General features: G+C 39.1%; 2 protein-coding genes across 2 annotated transcripts; one reads left to right on the plus strand and one right to left on the minus strand.

Annotated features, from left to right (window-relative positions):
- Positions 1–4178: 4178 nt before the first annotated feature.
- LOC118455618 (granzyme B-like) lies at positions 4179–5806 on the plus strand. Its single transcript, XM_035915123.2, has 4 exons — positions 4179–4408; positions 4817–4946; positions 5151–5423; positions 5538–5806. Exons 1-4 carry the CDS (start codon positions 4188–4190, stop codon positions 5739–5741), a joined length of 828 nt encoding a protein of 275 aa, XP_035771016.1. The 5' UTR covers positions 4179–4187; the 3' UTR covers positions 5742–5806.
- A 6-nt stretch (positions 5807–5812) lies between these two features.
- LOC102780183 (deoxyribonuclease-1-like) lies at positions 5813–12184 on the minus strand. Its single transcript, XM_035915124.2, has 9 exons — positions 11890–12184; positions 11706–11800; positions 11521–11598; positions 11292–11404; positions 10466–10578; positions 9215–9369; positions 6801–6897; positions 6562–6688; positions 5813–6299 (listed from the first exon to the last, which is right to left on the minus strand). Exons 1-9 carry the CDS (start codon positions 11968–11970, stop codon positions 6112–6114), a joined length of 1047 nt encoding a protein of 348 aa, XP_035771017.2. The 5' UTR covers positions 11971–12184; the 3' UTR covers positions 5813–6111.
- Between the last annotated feature and the right edge of the window lie 1313 nt (positions 12185–13497).

The following is a 13497-nucleotide window of genomic DNA, read 5'->3' on the forward strand; positions in this document are numbered from 1 at the left end:
AGCAATTTAAGGAGAACATGCGGCTAAACATGCTAAACACTCCTGGTCTGATTGGGGAGGGGACCAGAGAAAACAGTCCGACATTGTTTTGGCAAAGTTACACACCGATTCAATATTTATTTTAGTGACCTCCGATTGGCATAACCGGGTGTCATTACTGTCGATGTGAATTATGATTTTACTGAATTTGTAACAGAGCAAAGGTGATGTTTTTCACAGTGTTTTTAAAGGAGGGAAACCTTCCTCCAAATGGACAGAGCAGTGGAGCCGCCAAGGGAAAGCACACGAAATAAAAACTGTATAATTAAAATATAATTTATTATATTTAAATAGTTAGAAATATAAAATGAATTAAAAACCCTGGCCAGGGGACAACACAACACGTCCGCCACGGTATAAGAGTCACTAAGAATTAAAAATCCAGTGAGGCGGTGCAGGAGGGAAACCCGGCAGCGTCCTCGCCTTCCTTTCCACGTTCTGAGCCCCGGTGCGCTAAAGAAAGGAAGGCAGCGGCAGTCACTACTCTTTTAGGCAGCTATCATTCATTAAAGGGGACAAGTCAAAAAGACTTACCCCAGGTGGGCAGAGCTCTCAACTCTGCCCGCCGTTTCTTTGTAACCGCCAATCGGCACCGGCCCGCCCTGCCGCCTCTAATTTCCCGCAGACACGTAATCTGGCCTCCTGTTGCTGCATCAGTCGAGCCGCTTGCTCAGCGTCCCTAGTCTTCCTGCCTACTGAACGCCAAGCTCCACCAGTCCCATGTGTCACTGAGCACTCTCTGTAAATTACCACTCGCTCCTTTCCTCTCAGGTGTGTCCAATTAGTAAAAACGGGAAAAGGGTGGAGTCTCTCCAGGACAGGTTGACGGTATAACCAAAACATGCAATATAAAAAATAAATAAGCACACTTTACATTAAAACACAGCAAAGCAAAACAACATCAGTCCTTCCCTGGATGACAAATTTACGTTTACCATTAGCCGGCAGTTTTAAATTTCCTTCAATGTCGCCTGCTCTGGCCCCTGGAAGACAATTGACTACAGTTGCCGGTGTCTCTAGCTTCACATGTCTGAGAACAGAATCACCAATTACCAGAGTTTGACCCCCGGCGGGTGTGTCGCCGAGTGGGGAAAAACAGTTAGACACATGAACAGGTTGGTGGTGTACCTGGGGCTTCTGTTTAGGACTATGCTTCCTCCTCACCGTCACCCAGCCGCCCTCTTTCCCCAGCTACCTGGGGTCTGCCAGGGAACAGCTAGCGGGGCCTACGCCATCTTCGGCTGCTACAGGGGCCTGGCTAGCTACGGGTGAATGAAGGGTGCAAAGCCGAGTCTCCAATTCAGTAATCCTGGCCTCCAGAGCTGCAAATATGCTACATTTGTTACAAGTATCATTACTGCTAAAGGAGGCCGAGGAGTAACTAAACATCTGACACAATGAGCAGGAAAGTGCAGAAGGGACAGGTGAAGTAGCCATGGTGCTAACGAGTCGGCTACGAGCTAAGCTAACCTAGCGAAACAGTACAGATACAGTGAGTGAATACTTTGGCTATAAATTAGGTAGTGAGTACACAGAAAGTGTGCTTCGGATGAAGCACGCGAAGATTATACTATGAAAAAAGAATGTATTTAAAAGTTTTTAATTAAATTGCTAAGCAGATAAGCTACTCAGAAACACCACTGTCTGTGTTTGAGCAGGAACAGGAAGTGATACTCTACCGCAGAGAGAAAGAGAGAGCGAACACCAAGTGCTGAAGTACCATAGTGTTAAACTCGACCAACTTTGAGGGGAAACAGATTTAGAAAGACAAATGGAAGGAGGTATCCCAGAAAGACATCAAAGCATTCATGACTTGATTTTGAGTGTTGTGTACAAGTACAGACAGTAATCTACCAGCAGTTTATGGGATGCAGAGTCTGGATGGACAATTCTTCGGACCACCATGGCACCCCTGAAATTTTACATGTTGTTATGGGTGATTTGCTTTGACAACCATGATACAAGATCAGATCATTGTCATTAACACAAAAGGCAGTGATCAGAAAGTTTTGGGACAAGTGTGTGAGGAATGCCAGCTACTCATCTATATATCAAGTCCCACGTCACAGTGGATGAGCATCTGTCAGTTTTTTAAGGGACAAACAGTATATGCCAAGCTAGCAGTCTAAATGTGGCATAGAATTGTGGGCAACATGTGATGCCAGGACAAGTAATGCCTGGACTATCCAGGTTTATACTGGGAAACCTGCAGATGGTGTTCCTGAAATGAACCAAGTGAAGTTTGTGGTTCTGTCTGGTCTCAGGGACACAAGATAACGTGAGCTGTGTCAGAAGAAAGCGTAATTTTGGGATATTTTTCCTCCATTTACAAATACAATATGCTTGGTCACTTTTAAGTGGTAACAGACGCAACTGTGTAAAAAATTTTAAATGGTTTCAAAACAAATGTTATTGGTAACCTTGACCTAAAGTAGTCTGTGATAAGTAGTATAGTATGTTTCAACTGATTAATTCTTATAGTCAAAATATACATGTATGTTTCATCAATCTGAGTTTATATGCCTTAAATTCAAGTTCAAAAATGGTCATGTTCTCAAGAACTTCAGTTGATAAAAACATCAAACACAACAAATGGTGAAAAATATCTATTATTATAGTTTTTATGATGAGTCTTAATAGAACGGTCACTTTTGACTGGGAACACAAAACTGTTTAATGTGAAATGAACACAACATGAAGATACCATACTGAAATTGGGTTGAATTTTCTTTTTTACAATGAAAACAAGCTTAAGCACTGGCAACAGGTCTGATGGAGTCATTAATCCAAATTTGAAATCTTTGGTTTAAATCATCATCAGTATGGACACAGGAAGTCGGGAGAGAGGTAAACAGTGAGTGTCTGCAGTCATCCATAAAAATGGTGGTGCATCTCAGCATTGTTTTCTTTCTTCATAATTTATGGTTATTTTATATTTCCTGCAAATAATAAAATAAACATGTCTGTAATAATAGTAACTCAATCATAAAATTACAATAATGTGAAGGATAATAAGCACAGAAATTAGACAAGCTAAAAGCTTGCTAATACTTATGATCTTTACAACATGGTTGACATGTTTTGCCAAAGTACTACTCTCCTTATTTCTCTGGTGTTGTTAATGCCATATTAATAAAATAAATATTAATATCACTTTACTTGTTGTCACAGTCTGGCGAGGGCAGACTGTAGGGGTTGACAAAAGGACCCAAAACGCAGACTCCAAGGACAGGGAACAAAACTTGAAATGTTTACAAAAAGCGAGCCGTTTAATATGGCTGGTAAAAAAAGGTACAAACAAAGGGCAAACTGAAGCAAAATTAACACAAACCTAAACTGGGAAATCTAAACAAACAATAAGAAAAACCGTGGCATGGCGTGGACAACAGATGACCTGACCAGGACACACTGAAAACAGAGGACTTAAATACACAGGAGGTGATTAGGGGAAGTGGGAACACATGGAGGAACAGCTGACTGACATGAGCCTAATGACAGGACAAGGGAAGTGAAACTAAATACAATGAACAAAGAACACACGACTCCTTCAAAATAAACCGGAAACATGAGACAGACATGATAATACAAACTTGATAACATAAGACATGCAGCATGAAACAAAGGGTGAGGGAAACTTAAATACAGGGGAAGCAAACACAAGGAGTCTAATAACCAAATGAACTTCGCTAATCTAATGAACTTAAACATAAACAACATACAAATAAACTAAAACTTAAAACGCTGGGTCAACAGACCCAGGAACATGACACATGTTTACTCTTTCTCCAAGATCACAGCTCTCTAAACATGACTCTTGATTAAAAAGAAAGGAAAACAAAAAACAAATGTGAAAATCTTCAAGTATCTATTTAAGCCCTGCAGTTTGATTTTGGTTTTCTAGTTCCAAGCAAAAGCATCTTGTCCACCCATAGGAAAAGAAAGAGAGACTTTGTCAGTAAGACATATTAGTGAGAAATGGGTGCACACATATAACAGATGGTGATCGATAGTAAAAGTGACTTATTTGCTAGTTTCAAAACCACACTTCTTACAGGAAGTGGTTGGAAGTCAGATGTTAGTCAGTACAAACTGCTTAAAAGGACTGACCCGTCGGTCTCAAGGTAACAGATCGAGCTTTCACCACCAAGATGTTTGCTCTGCAACTCTTTATGGTGATTCATGTGCTGACATTCCTCGGGCAAAATGGTAAGTCGCCATTAGTCCTTGGAAGTAAAATTATAGATGGGAAAATAGCCCCAGACAACGAAATGCTGTATATGGCATCAGTGCAGGATTACAGAGGCAACCATGTTTGTGGAGGATTTCTTGTGTCTGAGGACTTTGTAATGACAGCTGCACACTGTGACCTGTAAGTAATCACCTCTTTGAGGAAATCTATCTATCTATCTATCTATCTATATCTATATATCTCTATATCTATCTATCTCTATATCTATCTCTATATCTCTATATCTATCTATCTATATCTATATATATCTATCTCTATAGCTATCTATCTATCTATATATATATCTCTATATATATACACATACTGTATGTGTGTGTTTGTATCCAATGATCACAATAATTTAATAATTCTGATACCATCTGAATTATTGCACCAATTGTGCTAAGAACCCTGAAGTAACTGTTGTAGTGAATAAATAAAATTGAATTTAATAAAAAATAAATTTATCATTTAGTTTTTGTTCATCTTGTTGTGCATGCAACTGCAGAAAATCTCGTTCTGATGATCTCAGAATTGTATCTTATTCAGGGATCCTAAACGTGTAGTTCTTGGTAACCACAACCTCAAGAAGGCTGATAAGAAAATGAAGATTGCCAAAAAATACAAACACCCAGATTATAAGAATGTTGGCCATGGATATGACATCATGCTCCTAAAAGTAAGGTCTTTTTAAAGTCTTTTTTATTTTATTAAATCACATAAGAATTTTTACATTTTTGAGTGTTCTATTTTGCAAGTTGCTCAAGGTATTTCTAGTTAAAGTATGAAGTACTTAAAAAAAGATAAAAGATAAATGTTCTCTATTGTTGTTACATGGTTTTCACTCATTTATAATCTTTACTCTTTATTTCTGTGCCTCTAGCTGTCTACACCTGTCCGACCAAGCAAAAGAATTCAATTCATTCAGCTTCCCTTCCATGAAACGACATTAAATGAAAATGATAAATGCCAAGTGGCTGGATGGGGTAAGATAAAAACTTATGGTAGTGTTGTTGACGACCTGAGAGTGGTGGATGTGTCGGTCATCAGCCCACAAAACTGCCAGAATGCTTGGGCTCAAAAGGTTCCTGGATACAATCTTCCTCCCAATATTATCTGCGCAGGTGGATACAACACAACAAAAGGATTCTGTCAGGTATCTTTTCTGTCCTTTCCTTGAAAATTCTTGCTAACTGCTCTGTTGTTGAGAAATATATGAGCAGCCTGCATTAAGTATCACATGAACAAAATACATACTTCCTCCTTACAGGGTGATTCTGGTGGCCCTCTGGTCTGCAAGGGAATTGCTGTCGGTATTGTTTCTTTCAACAAAAGCATTCCAAGAACCAAGCTGGGAAATTGTAACTATCCAGATGTCCCCAATGTCTATACGGATATCTCAAAACACCTGAACTGGATCAGGATGATTCTCAAGGAAAAAAAATCCAAAAAGCTTTGTGTCAGCACACTGTAAGTGTTTACAGGAAGCTGTGCCTCTGTCATTGTTTGCTCTCAATGCAGAATAAAGAAAATGTTTGAACAGTATTGTCTCTGTGCATGAATAATATTTTATTATGACTTCAAAAACATGTCTATAAAAACATTGATATCAGTTTGCCATGGAAAATGAATTCATGCAATACTAATATTTGTAAACAAATTTTTCATTGCTACAGTACATTCATCCTGATTTGTCAAGTACTATAAATACTAGAGACTAACAGAAGGTGTTTTGGTATCACAGAGAACCACCTGTGGTCTAATAAATCAAACAAACAGAAGCTTTGACATTTTAATACTATCTGCTCTAACTACAGTAACTCTTTTTAAAATTAATAGTAAGATCATGAACATTGAACATCCTGACGTCTTCTCTTGGTTGGCGTGTTGGATGCCTGACCTCGCTTCTTTTTTGTTCCTACATTCTTCTTCTTCTGTTGTCTGTCTGGCTCATCTTTTTTCTTCTTCTGTGCTCCCGCTCGCTTGGGCGCCATCTTTGGTGACCCTGCTGGTTCGGTCTTCTTCTGTTTCCCTGTTGTTTAATATTAGAAGAAAGAAATGTAAAATCTGCTCTCATAAGCATCCAGGATACAACACTGCAGAACATGTTTGCTATAAATCTGTTACTGTTAGTATATTTCAGTTAAAAGTAGATATGTCACATCACTTTGATTCCGAAACAAACAGCAACTCTACATAATTAATTAGAATGTAACTGAACTGAGATCAGCCCTGAGATTCATGAGGTATTTGCTCCTTTATAAAATTCATTTTTATTAAACTGTCTCAGACACCTTTTTTCTGAGACTGTTCTTCCCCAGATGTCATCTCTGTCCCGTCAGGCACAGCCATCCTTTTCTGTCTTCCTGCTCTGGTCTTCAGCTCCACCTCCACGGGGTAATGGTCACTGATGCGGAGTGCCTTAGAGAGTAAATATAGTTGAACAACAACACTGATGCTGTCCTTTAAAATGATTCCAACTGTCAAATCATTTCTATCTTTTGGTTTAGAAAAACACATAAGTGAGTCTCACCTCCTCATCAGTCAGCTTAAACTCTTGCTGGAAGTTGAAAGACTTGGCCGAGTTGGGGACGATGGCGTTCGACATGGTCTCTCCATACACAACAATTCTGTTTGAGGAAGAGGAGACACATACACTTTACAGTTAGGGCTGCCACGATTAGTCGACTAGTCACGATTACGTCGACTATCAAAATCGTCGACGACTGATTTAATAGTCGACGCGTCGTTTGAAGCTTTGTAAGATCACAAAAGACGCAGGAATAAGTAGTAGGATTTAAGAGTGTAATAACGGACTGAAACAGAAGATGGCAGCACTGCATGTACAAGGATGCCAGCTGCCGTTAAACCCCGAAGAAGAAGAAGCTGTGTCCCAGAATTCATAACGTGGCCCTGCTCAGTTTCCAACAATGGCGGCAGCTAGTTAGTTTTAATATTACTCTTATTATTCTTTCTGGGTCACAAAATAAACATTTAACATATTGGTTTACACAGAATGTAGCTGTGTAAACCTCAAATATCTGCTCAGTTTATCAAGACACCACATATTTTCAAAAGCGCTCCGACGTTTTCGGAGACGTCTGTTACCCACTAGCTCGACAGCTAGCCGGGGGCTAGGCTCACTAGAGCCGTGAGAACACCGGACTCCCGGCAAATCATTTTCAAACCCACTGCTGTTTTTCGCTACTCAGGTTAAACATGATATATAAGTCACTTAGACAACTTAAAAATGTTATTGTTTGGCTTTTTTTTAGTATTTTATTTGTTCCTGAGTAAATCGGTTTGGCTGAGATTAAAGTTATAGTTTTTACACAGCTGAATAAACATCAAGCAGACAGCTGATTATCAGAAGTGTGAGATGCTCGAGAATTTACTCCGGTGTCCTGTTATATTTTAGATAGGAAGGAGTTTATTAAACTTCACCGAAACAATCTGCAAATTTCTTTAAAATTTAACAAACTATCATCTTGTCTTTATTTTTTACGGAGCCCCGCAGGGGACATGGGAGAAAAAAAAATTAAGACGGACTTTTGCGAGATCTCGCAAAAGTTTTGCGAGATCTCGCAAAACTAACTCGGGATCTCGCAAAACAAACTCGGGATCTCGCAAAACTTTTGTGAGATCTCGCAAAACAAACTCGGGATCTCGCAAAACTTTTGCAAGATCTCGCAAACGTTTTAGCCGCATTCTTCGGACGCTGGCTCGAAGCCGACCGGGAGGTCGAGGCACGATGTGCCGGGAACGCGGTGTTCCTCCCGGCTGTAGTAGGTCTCGACCTCCCGATAGCTCGAAGCTAATGGGAAGAATGCGGCTAAAACTTTTGCGAGATCTCGCAAAAGTTTTGCGAGATCCCGAGTTTGTTTTGCGAGATCTCGCAAAAGTTTTGCGAGATCCCGAGTTTGTTTTGCGAGATCTCGCAAAAGTTTTGCGAGATCCCGAGTTAGTTTTGCGAGATCTCGCAAAAGTCCGTCTTAATTTTTTTTTCTCCCATGTCCCCTGCGGGGCTCCGTAATTTTTAGTTAGCACATACCTTAAACACTTAAAGCTGTAAGCTAATGATAGTTATATAAGAGCAGATGCTGCTGGTGCAATAAGCTGTACGTTTTAAGTCCAATGGATGATGATCTGATTAGTCGGTGACTAGTCGACTATCAAAATAATCGTTTGTGGCAGCCCTATTTACACTGTGAAGTTCCAATAATTTTATCCCTTTATTTTTCTCTCAGTTTGAAATTCCCTAATGTCCCTAACATTAGAGTTAGCTGTGAGAGGCACTCTGTTTAAAAATAAAAAAAGGCCTGTTGGCCATATTGCAGAGGCTTTGTGGCCGCTCAGCTCACAAAAATACACAAATGGTGCTTCCCCACAAAGTAAACTGTACAGACATCAATCAGTGATTCATGAATATTTTCCTATATGAATTAGTTCGTCTGTTTCTTTCTCCTGGTTTTTGCTTCAGTGGTGCAGATTTCTCTCTTAAAAGAAAGTCGTCACTCCGTCCACTTTACCTCGACTTGTGTCCTTATGTGGAGAAATGTGGTGTGATAGTGCAGATAGTATGAAGAGTAATATACTCACTAATTTTCATTAGTATTATTATTTGTAGAAGTATCTTCCTCTTTTTGAGCTTTCACATGTTCAAACTGCTGCCTTCAGGCAGGCGTTACAGACGCTGTTTACTAAACATGCTGCCACCACAGAGACAGTTTCTTCCCCCCACGCTGTCACTCTGATGAACACTGAAATAACCCACTGCTTTTTATGTATGTGTGTGTTTCTGTGTGTACATATATAAACACACACATTTCTTTCACAGCATGAAGAGAGAAAAGTGAACCGGAGTCAAGTTCCTTGTTTGTTTGCACAAACTTGGCCAAATAAAGATGAGTCTTTAGTTTCCTCCTATGTCATTATCATGTGTGTCACCTGTCGTAGGTGTTATCATTGTTGTTGCTAGCTGTGGTGTCGACATCGTCATCAATGAGCCAATCGTAGGATGGAGAGCAGATGCGGATCTTTTCCTTCTTCTTCTTGGAGAGATATCGTCCGTCTGCATTAAAGTCCCCCAAAATCATAATGTTCTACAAAAGAAATAAAACTCACTTAATACAATGACAGATTGATTAAATAACAGCACTAAGATTTATGTGGCCCTTATGTGGTATATATTTATTATTATTGCATAATTCTGTGAGGAGCTGGCAGGACAATAACTGAATACCACTCTCTGTGGTTTACTGCAAATTACTTCACAGTAAGAGGCCAATTGAAAGGCACAGAAACAGGATGCGATGAATCAGGAACTTTATGCATTTGTGTATTTAAAGCTGTTTTTTCAACTCCGCTGTTATCAGTCTGTTTACATGAAAGACAAAATCAAATAGTTAAAATATAATCTGATTCTGTTTCACTATGTGATTGAAAAGGGTAATAATAACATATAATATAATAAATATATATATATTTTAAATTTGTCTTGCTCACTTTCAAACTCCAATGTTTTAATATTGTGAATAAACTCCTGCATAGCTTATCTTCAAGATGGTTTTTGGTCTGTGATGCTTTATCAAACCCAGACAGAATTTACATGTAATTAACATGCAAAACATCTATAAATGTAATACAGTAAATGCACGCATGAAGTTTAAGTTTATATATATATATATATATATATATATATATATATATATATATATATATATATATATATATATATAACCGAGCTAAGATCCTGTGGGACTTCCAGATACAGACGGACAAAATGGTGGTGACTAACCAACCGGACATGGTGGTGGTAGACAAACAGAAGAAGACGGCCGTAGTGATCGATGTGGTTCCCAATGACAGCAACATCAGAAAGAAGGAGCACGAGAAGCTGGAGAAATACCAAGGGCTCCGAGAAGAGCTCGAGAAGTGTGTGTTCACACACATCTACACAATTTTTAATTAATACATTAATAAAATAGTTTATTAATGTATGCATTTCAATATTTTGCTACCGCTGAAGGTACTAAGACTATTGGAAAATGAACTCGAGTATGTCCAAAAAAATAATCTCATCTACCTCGCAACAAATTACTTTGATCAAACCACAAAGCAACCACAATCTAAAGAAGGTTTCTCAGAGAGGAGAGAAACACAGGAACTAAACTCTGAGGGCTCTTGTCTCAAACTTACATCACTTTTCCATTTCTTCCTGATGTCTTCAACCACATCGTGCAGCTCGTCCAGCTCCTTCAGAGTGTCTTCTGGCTTTGTGTGCACAGGGATCAGGACCAGATCTTGTACAACTGAAAGAGTTCACAAGCAAAGAGGCCTCAATACAAAGTACACCTGAATAGAGCAAATATTACAAATTCACAGTGTCAGTTTAGTCTTTCCATAAACACGGTTCAGAGGTCTTGTTCAGTGGCTCAACTTAGCCCAGGTGAGGACAAGTGGCAGCAAGCCCTCGAACATCCTTCAGCAATTCCAGGCCAACCTCATCTACTCCAGGGGCCCTGCCACCAAGGAGATGTTTAACTGCCACAGTCACCTCACCCCCCAGTGATGGACAAGTCGTCCCCCTCATTCCCACACTCTGCTTGGTTACAGAAGATGTGTCAGTGGGAATATGGAGATCCTCAGAGTGTTTCTGCCACAACCTGACAATTTCTGACATTATTTCCATGTAAGCTAGTTATTGAGAGCTTTTCTGTAGTTCCTAAAACTATAATTTCAATACTGTGAGAAGTTTGTAACTGAAACTCAGTACAGATGACTGAAGACAAGAGCAGCATGCTGCTTCTTCATCTTGCCTCACTAACTCTCTATTTAAAGGCTCAACAGTGATAGTATAAATTATGAAACTGATCAAATAAAAGGATTTGTCATCAAAACTGGAGTACAAATAAGCAGTAGGATTAAATAAAGGTTTGACAAAGTAGAACTGCAGTGTTTGGCACTTCCACTTGTTTTGTTTTGTAACTTAAAGCGTTACTCAAACACAGTAAAAAGCACAAACCTGTAGTTGGACAATCAAACCGCAGGATGAAGGGCTCTCTGGCAAAGGCATCTTCATCTCCAGCCTGATTATCTTCATACTGGTGTGAATCCTTCAGCGTCACTTCATCTGGTCTGAGAGATAAACACGTATAGTCAGACATCAGTGTGTCTGGCCATGAATCACACAAATTAAAGTCTGATTAATAACCACTGAGATGTTGTATTCGAGTGAACTTAGACTCACACACCTGTAGAAACAGACATACTGCTCCTTGTAGGTGTCTCGTCCCAGTTGTTTGCTGGCAGTCTTTACGTAGTGATGTTCTCTGTTAGTGCCGAGGAAAACAGAGCCACGTAAACATGCAGTTTTCTACATAAAAATGTTGTAAATCAAAATAAGTAAATTCACACACTATCACTGCAGGGAACTCACTCAGTTTTGTTGAGTTCATGAAGTAATGTTTCCATGGCTTTGCCGCTCTTATCCACCACCTCCAGCAGGACAATCAAACTGTACCGAGATATGATCTGGAGGAAACACATCATTTAAGTGTTACACATTTCATCATTGGTGTTGGATTTCAAGCTTTCTGTTGTAAAGGTAAAATTATTATCACCTTGGTGAGCTGTTTGATGACAGACTTGTCATGGACTTTCTTATGTCCCAGGTTCTTGCCATTAAAGGCTGCTATCTTCATTCTGACTTGATTCTGCAAGAGACCAAAACACAGTGTGTGATGAATTGTTCAAACTTCTGCTGAATCAAAACAGAGGACGAAAATGGAGAAGTGCAGCAGAAAAAAGAAGAAATCAAAACAAAGGGAAGAATGAGAAACTAAAACTTAAACACTGAAAAAACTGTGGTTGGTTATATTGCGACATGTATATTCTAAAATATGTCTCTGATGACTTTAAAGCTACAATTTCCCAGGTGAAGGCCTGAGAAATTGTAGCTTTTATTGAAAATGGAGAAGTTCCAGGGAGTCCAGTTCCTCTAATGCGGTTTCTCGTTGCAGTAACATTTGTCACATGAAAGGTTTTTTTGACCTTGGGTAAGAATTCCCAATAATAAGTTTATATTAAATGTGTGTTTAATCCTAAATGAAGGTTTCAGAGAGCAGGGATAATTTACGTTTTAAATGTCACACTTGTCCTTTACAGTGTGCATTTGTACCCCCCCCCCCCCCACACTGAAAGGTGGTGATTCTTCAATGGTTAATAATAATTACAGTCCAATTTCCAAACTCTGTCTTAGCTAAGGTTGGTTAATAATCAACCTTTGTTATCGGGAGGAAAATAGTATTTTATCTCCTTTCCAATCTAGAGTTAGGAAACTACACAGTTCTGTCACAGCTTCCCTAAAAGTTCTCAATGACCTCTATGAAGCCTCGGACGCAGATAACTACTGTGCAGCTCTTTTTATTGATCTATTCAAAGCTTTTAAACAGTTGACTATAGACTTTTATGATGTCAGAGATCACTGGAAATTGGACTTTCAAACAAAGCAGTTGCAGCTCAGTGGTCTCTCTTCCAGGTTTTTTAAATATCACTAATGGAGTCCCGTAGGGTTCTGTCCTGGGCTACATTATTTACATAGTAAATACTACTATTTACTATGTAAACAGTGTGAGACAAAATCTAGATGCCTGTTCATTTTTATGCATATGATACAATTACTTATTGTTGTGCTCTTTTAAATAAAGGAAAAGAAAAGTTAAGCTGTTCTCACCAGAAAGAGGGTGCCGGCAGTACTTCCTTCTCTTGTATCTGCTCAAGACGTTTCTACTGAAACTGTGGCCTCATACAAATACCTAGGTATTGTGATTGATTGATTGATTGATTGATTGATTGATTGATTGATTGATTGATTGATTGATTGATTGATTGATTGATTGTGATTCAGTCTCTCCTTTAAGCCACACATTGACGATCTTTTAAAGAAACTGAGGCTGCAGTTTAGGTTCTTTTTCAAAAACAGATCATGTTTCTTTTTCACAGCCACGAAAAGGCTTGCTGCCACTTTTTCACCCATCCTGGATTACAGTGATATAATTTATATGACTGTCTCTGCTCACTCTCTTCATCTGGTGGATTCTGGGACACTATTTTTTATAACTGGCTGTAAACCTTTAACGCAACACTGTACTTTATTGTCTGGTAGACTGGTCCTCATTGGTCTTATGCAGGATGGTTCATCAGTATCATTTTATCATTTTATTGGTATC

Source organism: Neolamprologus brichardi, chromosome 5 (genome assembly GCF_056152115.1).
Source record: "Neolamprologus brichardi isolate AB-2024 chromosome 5, ASM5615211v1, whole genome shotgun sequence".
NCBI classification, from domain to species: domain Eukaryota; kingdom Metazoa; phylum Chordata; class Actinopteri; order Cichliformes; family Cichlidae; genus Neolamprologus; species Neolamprologus brichardi.